The sequence below is a fragment of the Coffea arabica genome, chromosome 7c, assembly GCF_036785885.1.
Source record: "Coffea arabica cultivar ET-39 chromosome 7c, Coffea Arabica ET-39 HiFi, whole genome shotgun sequence".
Lineage (NCBI taxonomy): Eukaryota > Viridiplantae > Streptophyta > Magnoliopsida > Gentianales > Rubiaceae > Coffea > Coffea arabica.
In genome coordinates, this window is record NC_092322.1 from 13595424 (window position 1) to 13609270 (window position 13847).

Below are 13847 nucleotides of genomic sequence, written 5' to 3' on the forward strand. Positions count from 1 at the left end.
AGTCAACTTTAAAACAAAAAATAGTCAGTGATGCTTATGATAACGATTCTTTAACCATAGTTTTTTATTTATGCATCATTCAAATCTTTAAAATGTCCAAAAAAAAAAAAAAGGAGTCATAATTATACATAAATTGTAGCCAATAACTTTTTTTGAAGTGATTATCCGAATTTTTTTTTTTATTCAGCTTCTTAGTGATAAAAAAAAACTTTCGAGCTAGCGAAAAATGGGTGAGCATATTAAAAGGCAATATTAAGTTGATTTTTATGATGCTGCAAAAAAAATAGTTTAAAAAAATACGAGACCCAACCCAACTACTAGTTTTTCTTGTACTAGATTTGGAGTTTCCTTCCGAACAAAAAAAAAAAAAAACAATAATGATAAAAATGTAAAATTATGTTTAGTTTGGTAAGAGAGAGTGAAATATAATTTTCTTTTTTTTTTTTTAAATACTTTGCAGAATCTTCAGCAAGAGAAGTTGGAGAAGAAAAAGGAAGAAATTGAACAAAGCAATGAGTAGGCTGAGGAATTGCCTTCGAGGATGAGATTGAACTCCCAATCTGCCAATGTACATTAACAAATATAATAACTACTTGGAACAATTACCGACCAATTAGGCAGTAAATGTATTGCAATTTTATTAATTTTTTTTGTACAGAGAGGAAACATATTTTGGCAATTGATTCACTAGATGCAATAATATAAACAGCGTCTTTCGCTGTTCTTTCCAAAATAAACTAACTTTAAAATTTCCTAACCATCCATCTGAGAACACCGTAACGGGAAAACTGATACACCCTTCAAATATGTCATACTTTCCATTTTTTAGATCTTACCACTTTTAATTTCTTCTTCCAATTAATGTTATCTCCACCTTTATCTATATTTCAAGCTAGATTCAATTTTGAGTGTAAATTTAAAAACAAATTCATTAATATCACCGTCAAACCTCTACTCTTAAAAAAAAAGTTAAAAATCCTAAAATGTCACAAATAACTTGGAACAGAGGGAGCGTATAGTGGTGGAATAGCCGATAAAAAAAATAACTTTTTTTGAAGAAAAAAAATATCAAAAGGAGTTAATTTAATTTGCCAAACTTCAAAAACAATAATGTTTTCAAAACCACGAAAAATCAAAAGAATAGTTAGAAAAATAGTCATAGCTTTTCCTTTGTTTTTGTAAATAATAAAAATTTATGCACGGATTTAGAGAGCAAGAAGCACCCTGTGGGGGCTGCAAATAGTTCCATCATGCCATTACTCTTTAGTTATATACCAAGATAGTAAATAAGATTAATAGTGGTAATCAAAAATATTATTGTCTTGGTTTAGTGGTGATAAAAATGCAGAACGGATTTAGCCACTTTTTGGCAAAACCCCATTAGATTTCACAACAACAGGAGGAAGCGGGAGGAGGTCTCGCAATTTCTTGTTCCAACATTAACTGACAAATCAGCGATGATGCCTCCCCTGAAAGCCGCCTTTGTTCTTGCCAAAGAAGGCATTCTTTGGCTTTGGCAACTCATGGATATCCATCACTTGTATTGTCCTTTGCTTTTTGGCTTCACAAAAGCAAAAACACAACACAAAAGGCGAAAGCCAATCAGTACGAAAGCAACCAAAACCCAGAGAGAAGTATTCAACACTACTATTATCAGCACCAGTATATTACTACTAGCGGTAACAGATTCAAAGTGCAAAAACCAGACCATTTTCAGCTTCTTGGTAGTTCTCATGCAGCCGCCTTCTTGCTGAATTTAGCTTTTCAAGATCTATGGTTGGTTCCTTTGATCTCTGCACAATCCCATTACAGTAATTAACACCATCTTTCAAGCATTACACACATCTTTTCCAGTTCTCACTTCTTTTTTGGGACAAACCGAACCTTGACTAAAAAGCCACATCTGTAACTACAAGTCAACAACACTTTTTTACTGAGATGCAAAATGCCATCCCTCAAAAGCACAGTAATGCCAAAATACAAATATGTTCATTCACCTAGTCTCTTAGATCTACAAACTTAAACCTATCCAGGTATTCACTTGAGTTTACCCATGTCAACCATTAGACATTAGTTATTTACGACCTAATCTAACCGTGTAAACAGAATCTCTATGCATAAGCTGTACCAGAATCACTTAATTTTGAATACTGTAACCCAAGCAAATGCAATGTACATGTACCATTTCACTTGTAAAGACATTTATATAAAAGTTTAAGCTAAGTACACTCGGAGGAGGGGCAGAAGCAGATTTGTGAACTGATTGTGGTGGTCTTGATGAGGCTTCTCTGGGAGGAGCCGGTTTTGGCTTTGTCTGTGGTTCGGAGTAATTCTTTTCTGAACTAGAACCCCCATCTAATAAAATCAGCAAAAAAAAAAAAAAAGGGAAATCGGAATTACTACTATTCAAAATATGACAAATATAATAGAAATCAGCATTACTACTGTTCATCAAGTCTAACATAGAGTAGCAAGATCTAATTCTATTCTTACTTCGTGGGTTTGGAGAGTAAGCAAATTCAGAACCCTGCAAAAGATATGACAACTTTAGAACCTCCATCTCATTCTCCTAGTCCTCATTACTGATTAATGATCAAATTACACTTCATTTTCACCTGATGATGACCATTTTGCTGAGTTTTCGGTTGAATATTTTGTTGAGGTGAATCACCATCAGCTGCCAAGACCACAATTACCTTTAATGAGAAATCACACCTCTTTACTTACTAAAATTCTAATCCAACTCACTTCCCACAGTAATCTTACCAATCACTGATTTCTACAAAAATTTTAAAATACTCAACAAGAATAATACCAATGAGGGCTACTGATCCTTGATCAGGCTGATTCAACCTCACCCATTCATCTACAGTTTCCTTCCAATTTCTGCTAAAAGTAAAAGAAAATCAGATTTCCAATAGCACTATAATAAGTATACAATGAATTTCTAAGTTGCAGAAAAATGATGCAGATTAAACCTGACGAGTAACTTTGCTAATTTTCGAACTTCATTAGAAGGATGTTGTTTCCGGAATCCACTCACAACTCTCCCTATGTCAGTTTCCTGAATAAAAGAAAACAATTCCAAATTTCCAAAATTCACGCAAAATTAGCAACAATAATACTTTCACCATCTACAGAAATTCAACTAAAACATGGGGGAAAAATTGAAATTCACCTGAAGAGCTGTGAAAGTAATATCCATATCCACTAAAGTTTGCAATAACTCAACCACACTTTCTTCACTCTACATAAAATTCATCAAAAAGTTAGCGAAAGCAGCGCAAAAAATTGCTAAACAAAATAAGGAAAAATTTAGTAAAAATTTGCTAACCTGGTCTGGATCTTCGAGCAGTTCTCGAACTTTGACAATTTTCGTCTGCTCATCGTCGAATAATCCTCCGTAAGGATCCATCTCATTATCTTCATCTTCATTTTCATCGTTTCCATGACTCGATTCCGGAGTCAACGGACTCTTACTATTACTACTACTACTCCGATGACTTTGATTCCGATTTTGCTCTTTGTCCTTTTCCTTTTCCTGCTGCTGCTGGTGCTGCTTCTGGCTCGGTGGCTGAAGATAATCGTCCCCGACGTCGTTCGAGTGGCAGTTCCGGCAAACTTGACCGGAGGAGCTCGGAAAGTAAAGCTTCTCGACGATTTTATCCCGCCGATCCTTCAACTCCTCGCTGTAGTCTATCCCCGCCACCGTAATCGCCGCCTCAATCAATGACCATACATCCACTTTCGATTTCGATAATATCACCCGAAATTCATCCAAATCCATCGTTTGACTTTTTTTTTTAATTAAATTCAAATTTCTCTTTTTTTTCCTTCCCTTCACAGAAAATATTCGGAATTTGCTAATTGTTTTTCCTGACGCGAAAAATTATATTTACGTTAGCAGATCTGAGTCTGTCCTGTTTTTAGATTCCTCAAAACGGCGACGTATGGAAGCAGAGACACGGAAACAGCAGTAGTACGATCTGATCTGAGGGCATTTTTAGGGAAAGGAAAAGGGAAGGGGCAGATCTGGTGTTGTTGGTTTTCTGATAGACCCGAAAAAGCTGTGATAAGAAACAAAGAAGGAAAGAAAGAAAGAAAGGACGAGGGGAAAAGTTCCTTTGGCCCCTTCAGAAGTGGATTAGTATTAAATTTTGTAATTTTAGTTTATTCTTTTTGGGTATGATTTTGGTTGAAGTTAGTAGCACTACTTGTTTCTGGCTATTATTCACCAAATGAATATTTTTTTTATGAGAAAAAGAATATGAAAATGGAATAATTATATTCAAAATTTTTTTTCTATTACTATATGGATTTTCAAGGGAATTCAACTCATGCCATTAGGATTATTCGATTCTATATGTCCTTTTAACGGAAAAGATGTTACGTTTTTTTTATGAGAAAATGTATGTATTTTTGTTTTTGAGATTAAAAAAAATTTCATGAACTCGATTATTTTGTTGAGAATCAAACTCGCAAAATAACTCAATCCCATGTATTAAATGATCTTTATTTTTACTTTTGTGGATCTCTGCTTAGTCTTTGGGGCTTCTTCTTTTTTTTTTTTTTTTTGGCATATATGACTCTAATGCCTTTTTTTTTCATTTTCTTTCTCAAAACCACTAAATTTTGTAATTGGCTCGAAAAATTTCCTTATTTTATAGTCCTAATGTCATTTCATTAGGCTTTTTTTTTTTTTTTGGCATATATGACTCTAATGCCTTTTTTTTCATTTTTCTAATCTCAAAATCACTAAATTTTGTAGTTGGCTCGAAAAATTTCCTTATTATTTTATAGTCCTAATGTCATTTCATTTTCTTTTCTTGTCGGGAAGAATGAAGGGTTGATTCAGGGATTGAATAACGCAGGGTTAAGACACAAAGCACTATACAATATCAGTGGCATTAGGGTTTCAATACATCGATATTTTATGAAATAGTGATTCGTTCTTATTAATTAAAATAATTTGTGCCCACGTGCTATAAAGCCTGTATTACTAATAAATCAATTATAAATATTATGGCACTGGTGGAAGGCATGTTACAAGCATCTTTACAGATCATTATATTGCACGGATTTGTTATTTGATGTTGTCTACTCTCTTCAACTTTCTCTCTTTTTCTATCAGTTTTCAAAAGCAGAAAAACTTATCCTCAATATTATATTGTCTTCTTCTGATGGTCATGCTTTCGGTTTATTGTCTTTTTTAGGCTGAAAATATGCCAAAATCGCGAGTTGAATGCTGACCTCCTGGACAGAAGCATCCTATTGATACAGCAATAGGATCAACGGAATTATTGGTATTGCTTTCATATTCAATGCATACAACTAGTCATGAAGAAGTATGAATCCAAAGTGTAATTTGGTTTTTCTTTTTGTTCGTTAACCCTATTTGCAGTCCTTTTTGTTATTGCTTTGGTTTTTCATTTAGATTACAAATCTTGGAGCTTAATGTTATATAATTATACTCCAATTCCATATATTTTGGTTTCATATAAGTCCACATGCACTCACTATTTCCAATTGGATATTGTTCAAGAACTAAACTAATAATGCTTTGCACAACTTTTTTGGAATATCAAGATCTTTGATTGAAAATCTTACACAATCCATATATATATATATATATATATATATATATATATATATATATATATATATATATTATCGATATATCTTTCTCTACTTTAATTTGAAAAGTTGAACTTCATTTTTGTATCTTTCAAGCATTTCAGAAGATTGGAATAATGAGAATATGCCATACTTGCCTTTGAATGTTGAAACTAGATGCTCTAACATCTGGAAGGTCTCTTTTTTTTTTTTCATTTTTTTCCTAATTGGGGAGAGGTGAAATTTAAGAAGCCAGGAGAGGACAAAGAGGCAAAAATCCGAACTTCTAACTTTTGAAATTTCAACCTTAACCTCTAAATCAAGACTCGAAAGGTCTTAAACTCCAAGAGTTAGATAATTGCCTTTTTTATAGTGTCATGAAGATTTTTTTTAGGGAAGTTATGAAGATTCACCATGATTTAAAACTAGATTACGTCTGTACCCTAATTATGGTCCTTCGGGTTTGTTTGGATAAAATATTATTTGAAATATTATTTGGAATAATTACTATATCACTTTTTGTGATGTGATGTATATAAGATAAAAATATGATTGGCAATGTAAAAAGGTGAATTGAAAAATGTGTTTATGATGCAAGTCAGATATTATATTATTATTATTATTTAGAAAATTTTGCTATCCAAACAAGTTTTCTCAACTCAGCAGTGGGGTGTGCATGCTGCAGTCAAGGGGGTTGTCCCTTTTGAACTCCATGGCGTAAATCTGTACAACTGCACGTACCGTTCAATGGAAGTAGCATATGGCATGTAAATCATTATTGCAAAGTATTACAAACTGTTTGGGATGAGTTATAATACATTATTAACAACAAATATTGTACATTCTTTAGAGCAATTGGACTGATGATTTTTCTAGCTCCAAATCCATAGAGAATAGGGTCGGTTACACAAGCGCGTTCTTGACAATGGCATGCAATCCTCGTAAATCATCATGGCATGTATCTTTACAAAGAAAGCCAGATTTGTTGTCATTCAGCTTCTTATTTTATTGAGACTCTTAACCAACCTTCAAAGTTTTGTCGTGTTTTAGCACGAAAACAGTCTGATGATGAGAGACTCCATTTTCCTTGAACCTACTCATTAAATAACATACCTGAGAAGAGTTCCTGTGTGCTGTTCCAATTATGAGTCAAGCTGACCATGAGTTTGATCTGAGTTACCACACAAAAGAATCAACATTAACAAGCATGAGCTGATTAGAGCATGATAGTGATTGTAATCTTATACTAGCACTAGAAGTAAATCATAAATATCCTCCATGGATTGAAGGCTGAAAATAATGATGATATTAGTCTCTCTCGTGACCTAATTACTTTATTGCTACTCTGAGCAGAACTAGAAGCCATCAACATGATGTTAGCCAGAGAAACCAGGACTCAGATTTCCCCACAAAATATTTTCCTAAGCTATTACCTCAAGAACCTCTAATCTCTCTCTATATCCTTGTCTCTGCGGACTTCTCACCTGACTTCTTCAAGCTCACTAAAATACCATCAACCAACTTGTCTTTATTTTCCACGGCTTGGTCTTGAACGAACGAGTAACCCTTCAGTGATCTCTGCTTCTTACCATTTTTCACCACAGAAGGTTCATTCTTGGCAGTGGATGCAGCTTTAGTTGAAACCCAAGAACTATTTCCGGAAGAATCAGCCCCAGCCTCAGGATTCTCTAATGTACCCCTCTTAGTGTTTTCCTCCTTACTACTGTACCATGATTCCAGAATCTGCAGTAACGAACTATCTTCCTCGTTGATTCTTTGCTTCTTTTGGCTTTCTGATTTCATGGACGACGAAGGCTCTTCTTCAGAATCAGAGAAGTCATCATCAGACAAGCTTTCATAATCATGACGAATCTTTTCAACAGTTTCGTCTTTTACTTTCCTACTCAATGCTGGCCCACTTTCATTCCTCTTGGAGCCCAAGTTAGCAACTGGACCAAGTTCATCCCATGAAGAATCAGTATCATCCTCCTTCCCTGACGAATCAGATAATTCGGTCTCAGAATGACCTTCTCTACTCCCAAAATTGCTTCTCTGAACAAATGGATCCATGTTGTCTGGGCTAAGACTCTTCAAGACTTCAGTAGTGGGAAGAATATAAGTGGACTCTATCCGCACCCCAGGCATTATTTGAAGAAGAGTTGCTAATTTTTGGTAACCTAGCTTCTGTACATCCAGAGGATAGCTGTATCTCTCAAAAAACACTTTCCTAAAGGATCCAATGTTAAATCCCTCTGGGTATTTCTTTGCAATTTCATCAAGAAGCTTCTCACAGTCTGCAAGTATCTCAGTCCTGGACTTTCCGGAAAGCATTCCCTCAATGGCAGGCTGAGACACTCCGGTAAATGGAGGATTTTGGTGTCTTTTCTGTCCATCAATTTCTCTCAGTCTCTGTGACAAGGAAGATGGCTGTGTGTCTGAAAAGATAGAACTTAACCCATTGGATTGACGAGAAACATTAGTAGATTGACTTGATAAATCTTTCTCATCAGAGTTGACGAGTTTGAAAGGATAATTTTGGGAGGGAGATTCTTCTATCCACTTCTTATCTGAAATCAATAGGTCCACAAGGTGAAGAAGATCAGATTCATTAAGGGATTTAAGAAGTGACGGTCCTTCTCTTTGTAGGTTTTGCCCCATCTGCACCCTGATAAAAAATGATAGTAGCCAAGTAAATCCTTGTAACTTTGCAACCTTTATATCATAATACCATAAGAAGGAAAAGATCCACATACAACTACAGTTCAAGTTGAACCTGTAAAATAAACGAGCACTATTTGAAAAGGCAAAGATGCAATCATCATTTTTCTGAATTTTCCAGGGTTTGAATCTTGTTCACCAAGATTACTATACTTTTTGCATTCTAATTTCCTACTATGTGCTTTGTTTACTGTTTGTCAAAATACATTAATACGAGACTTCAAAAAAGCAAATGACAAGGACAAGTTATAATTTGAATAAGATTATACCTCGAAGAGGAAAATGGTGGTGTTAATTTCTAATAGAAAATATGAAGCATCATATATCATGTAACAAGGTTTAAGGTTCATGTACCAAAGACATTCAAACAGCGAAAAGATATATGACAACTAACTGTGCACAAAAACCAAAAAAAAAAAAAGGCTCAATTCATTTGCTGAACTCATTGCTGCATGTGACAAGTTCCAAGAAAAATTTTTTTTTAAAAAAAAGTACTTTTACCAATAACTTCAATTGTGTGAAGAAAGATTAGCAGGAAACCCTTGCCCACAGTTATATGTTCCAATAGTTGGTCTCATAAATAACAACCTTCAGCATGCGGAAAACATACTTTCCACAGATTTGGCAATTTTCTTCTGATGTAATTGAGAACACTACCTTAACATACACAGGTATTTCTGAAATAACACAATATACTTAAAAAATTGGTACCTCTTTGGCCACCTGAATGACAGTATAAATGTCAGACTTTCCAAATCAATCACGACAGAACCAAACAGGGCTCAAAACATAAAAAGTCCAACAAAAAATACTTCTTCTCTCTCTATATGGTTGTGAGGTATGTGCGTGCTCAACAACTTTCAAGTTAAAAAGAAACCTCTAGGGTCTCACAAAACCGTCTAGTAATTCAAACTTCATCATGTCGAGATGCTCTATGGTTACTTAGGGTTGGGAGGGGAAAAGAAGGCAGTAGAAAGCACCAGAAATTTACTGATGAACGAAAAAATGGCATTAAGAGCTATTCCAGCTGATCACAAAGCCTATGTTGTAAATATGCAGTTACGAATATCAGACAAAGTAAAAGGAATCAGACCGAAAACAAGGTCAGAAAAAGTACTTTCAATTTGTTTGAAAGAAACAAAAGTCATGAAAGTGATTATTAAAAATCCCTGTCAATAAACATGAAACTCATTCAAATTTGACAATTGAGGCAGTAGGTAACTTGAGTATGCATGAAATCTCAAGGAAGAGTTTCTTTTTACAACTTGTTTATTCCAGATATTATTTTTAAATAAGCTGTAGCTTGCTCAAACCAGTAAATAGAATTTTAGGTACAGTTGCTAGTAGAAAATCAAAATAGTTCAGTAAGCACAAATGAGAAAAGATATGACAGATAGCATGACAGAAGGTTTACCTGGTCTTTGACTGCAGGACGATAGCTGAAGCATTGACAGTGCCTAAAAATGTTTTCAAGTCATCCCAAAAACTTTCCTTTGCAAATATTCCATTCTTATTACAAGCAAGCTTGGTATCGTTCATCTTTTCACTTGATTTTCCACCTGAATCATCAGATTGCTCTGAATTCTCCCAGATTCTAAGCATGCTCAGAAGTTGTCCGAAAAAGCCAGAGCTTTTCCTGGATTTGTCATTAGTGGGTGGAGAACTACTAGAGATATTGTCATCAGGAATCATTTCAGTAGTTGCCAATGAATCTGGAGAGACAGATTCAACAGACTCAACTCTTGATTGCACATGCTCTCCCTTGGCTTCCATCTTCTCATCCAAAATCCCATCACTTGTACTTGAAAGTTTTTCATCTGGACTGTCATAACTGGGCCCATACCATATCCTGCATATCCTTCTGAAGAACCCCAGTTTGTTCTTCAGTTCAGATTCGGGCCTATGTACTACTAGGTGCAACTGACTCTCAGTTGCTTTAGTATTATCCGCAGCCTGAACACGTGCTGATGATTCTTGTACTTCTCTGGGCTGCTCCTGCACTTCAGTTTTTGCATCTTCCGGTGTTATTGAAGCACTCTTCAATTCTGGCTCATTCAATGGAGGCACAGGAAGGGTTCTTATTGGCTTCTGAAATTCAGTCAAAGGTTCTTGCGGTTGTCCACCATTTTTCATTGGAGCTTCAGAAGATGCAGGTATTGATTGCTTCCCAACCAACTGGTCATTACAAGGTCCTTTTCCAGCACTTAGTTTGCCAGCATCAACAGAATCGACTTCTCCTTTATGTATAGGCCTTGTGGTTATGCTTGGACTCGGACTGAGGTCAGCTTGCTCAGAAACTTTAGTTGCAATAGCAAATACAAAAAACTGGCCGTCATTTCTTGGTTGAAGCCTCAATATATGTGGCAGCGCCAAAAGAAAACGGGAGAACTTCCTGTACCCATAAAAGTCTTTGTCTATGGTTATACTACTTTTTGACAATTCAGCACGAAGTTCTGTAATGGAAATTCCTTTTGGATTTTGATGTAAAATGCTTCGTATTTGCTTTATAACTGCCTTTGGTATTGGTTGAGTTTTATTTTCGGAATTGGAATCAGGTAAGACCTCAGCTGGGGGACAAGCTGATTGCTCTGAAGCTGGAGGCTGGGGGAAAGCTGTCTGCTCTGTAACTGCAAAGGGGTCTTCAAGAGGTGCCTTATAGTGGCCGTACCAAGAACCATATGGACCATCTGGAGGTTGATTAAAATGCTTTCCAGAAAGGTCTTCTCCTTTAAGCAAAGAATTCCAATGCCACATGATGCTTGCAGCACTGCAGAGTACGCTAGAAGCACCATGACTACTAGCAAGTAATATGTTGTAATTGTTCATTCTTAGACGATGCAAAATGCCAGCAAAATCTCTATCACCAGATATTAGAAAAAGATGTGCTGGTGGAGGGTTTTGGGAAACCCAGTACATGAGGTCAACAAGAAGAGACCTATCTGCACTGTTCTTCCCACCTGCAATGACAACAGAAAATTAACTGGTAATACAGATTATAGCAATAGAGAAAATTGCAGACTATAAGAGATTTATAAATTATTCATTGAACCATAAGATGTGAATATCAGAACCCAAACGAGATCTCTAAATAAGTATAACGTGAGCAACAGTACAAATAAGAGCAGAACATAAAAATGTCATGCAGACTGGTTAAAGCATATATGACATGTTTAGCCTAATAATAAGTGTGAAAAGCAGCAAAGGAGACAATTGTTGTTGCATTAGCAGATCAATCACTGTGTACACCCTGAAAGGCATTGATAAGACTAGAAAGGTAAAAGACCAAGGCAAGCAGCTCAAGCACTGTAAGCGCCAAATGAAGCAACCATATCTGATTACCCCATTATTCACCCTCAAAAATTTCATTGATGGATAAAACAGCTTAATTCCACAATAAGTTCCAAGTAGCTTTTTAGACCACAACTAGTCATCATGCAATATTCCCAGGTGTGACATTTTACAAAGTATACTCACATTCTCATGGAGCCATCCATTAACAGAAGTTCAAAAAATGGAACTAAATGCAGTAAACTGTTACAACACTGTCCTCCAACCTGCTAAGCTATCTAAGGAATGTTGAACTCTTAACAAGATCCTTTCACGAATTAGTAGTATTCTGCATAATCCTAAAAGTCCCAGCATATTCTTATTCAGTACAAGCATTCTAGTTCATTGAGAAGCTATGACATTTCACACTAAAATTGCATTTTATTGCTACACACCACTTAGTGAAAAGTCATAATCATCAATTATTACTTAAAGATAGAATAAACCAAAGACTTTTACTAATTTTATAGCTGATTGTTACTAATTAATATGAAATTTTGTTAAGGCCACCCTTTTCAAACATCCCAAAATCCCAAAAAAAAAAGGGACAAAAAAGCATCGTTTCAATCAAGGCCAGGCCCAATGCAGCAGTAATATCAATCACGAAATATAAAACAAAAAGAAAGCAACAACCCCTGAGAGTGATTGCCTACAAGTAGAATTTCCTTTACACACCAACTATCATCAGAACATCCACAGCTAATAAAAGAAAAGCACAGAACAACCAAAAAACCACAGAATTGTACGGATATTAGCAAATCTTAAAAAAAAAATTTTTTTTTTCTTCCCCTTTCTATTTCCTCCTAATAAGTATACTTCCACTTTTTTCCTTGTAAGTTCTTTGTTGTCTTAGGACGAGGGCTAAATTCTAATCTACCTCATTCCCCCTTCCCTTCTTCGTCATTCACATTCTTCAAAACCAAATACATAAAAGAATCACGAGATAACAGAGGATTAAAAGGTTCACCACGAGGAATATGAGTAAGATTCATCCCAGTAGACGAAAAGGCCTCCTGATTAACCCTCGAAAGCTGCATTACGTCCCCAAAAGCAGTGATCTGAATAGGACCCTTGATCCCATTAGCCCTGATGGCAGCAGTGATGGCCGGAGCAACTTTAAAAACATTAGTCCCGGCAGGGACGTTACAGTTCTCAAAATCCCACCACACTGATACCCTCACGCTACGGCTCTCGTCTTCTTGCCGCCGGGACTGGTAGGACGGCGTGTTGGAACTAATATTTGGCGAATATGTTGAGAAATGGGAGATTTGGACAAGGAATTTTGGGGTTTTGGCTGAATTTTCATTGGTGGATGTGGCCAAAAGTATGAAATTTGAAATGGGTTTTGCTGGGAATTTCGATTTGATCATCGTTCTTGATGATTTTTGGGAGAGTTTGAGAGGATGACGATGGAAATCAGAAATCCTTCATTTCAATAGAGGAGAAGCAGAGGGTTTTAGGAGGGGAGAAGAGAGACGAGGGAAAACTAAAAAACGAAAGCGCTAAAAGCCCAAAACCCTTAAAACCTTAATCACAGGGCACGTACTTGTCACGTGATTTTTGTTTTTATTTTTATTTTTTGTTTTGCTTTTGATTTTGGTGTGAGGAAATTTTTTGTTGCTCATTCTCTCTCATACCTATAATTACTAAAGTCTAAGGAAATTTAGTGCATCATTTATAAAGTACTATAATTCATGATAGTTTTGCTGTGGCCCATATTTGTATCCCTAATTTGATGGAAAATGTCTGCAAAAGAATTGTTTGAGACTTTCTCTAATGGCAATAAAAAATCAAAAAATTTAATCTTATATACACTATTAATGTATATAATACCATGGTTGAATATATGATATTTATACAAAATTTGAATCAAATTCAAAAGCATCATATCTCATCGATGATAGTGTATACTTTGATAATTCATAAAATATACGTTGTTTTCTTTTTCTACACTTCGATAAGTTTGGTATATTAGTGAAAAAGACCAAAATGCTAAACAAAGAATTGTAAGATGCTTTTGAACTCCCTTCAAATCAAGGCTATCCAACACTCTACACTCAAATCTCCTCACACACATTCATATAACTCGCATTAGATTTTATGTAAAACATAATTTGACTGTTTCTTTTAGCAACTATTTTTTCTGCATCTAGTTTTTAGTATGGTAGATAAAATTTAACGAATCGACA

The 13847-nt window shown here is 35.4% G+C and overlaps 2 protein-coding genes across 2 annotated transcripts; both read right to left on the reverse strand.

Moving 5' to 3' along the window:
• Positions 1–1287: 1287 nt before the first annotated feature.
• On the reverse strand, positions 1288–4134 carry LOC113699155 (probable mediator of RNA polymerase II transcription subunit 26c). The gene is made up of 9 exons (XM_027219297.2): positions 3335–4134; positions 3179–3247; positions 2979–3064; positions 2816–2886; positions 2616–2677; positions 2494–2527; positions 2228–2355; positions 1709–1793; positions 1288–1561 (listed from the first exon to the last, which is right to left on the reverse strand). The coding sequence occupies exons 1-9, from the start codon at positions 3785–3787 to the stop codon at positions 1452–1454; spliced, it is 1098 nt and encodes a 365-aa protein (XP_027075098.1). The 5' UTR covers positions 3788–4134; the 3' UTR covers positions 1288–1451.
• A 2644-nt stretch (positions 4135–6778) lies between these two features.
• Positions 6779–13166, reverse strand: LOC140010745 (uncharacterized). The gene is made up of 3 exons (XM_072058123.1): positions 12626–13166; positions 9746–11288; positions 6779–8278 (listed from the first exon to the last, which is right to left on the reverse strand). The coding sequence occupies exons 1-3, from the start codon at positions 13026–13028 to the stop codon at positions 7069–7071; spliced, it is 3156 nt and encodes a 1051-aa protein (XP_071914224.1). The 5' UTR covers positions 13029–13166; the 3' UTR covers positions 6779–7068.
• Between the last annotated feature and the right edge of the window lie 681 nt (positions 13167–13847).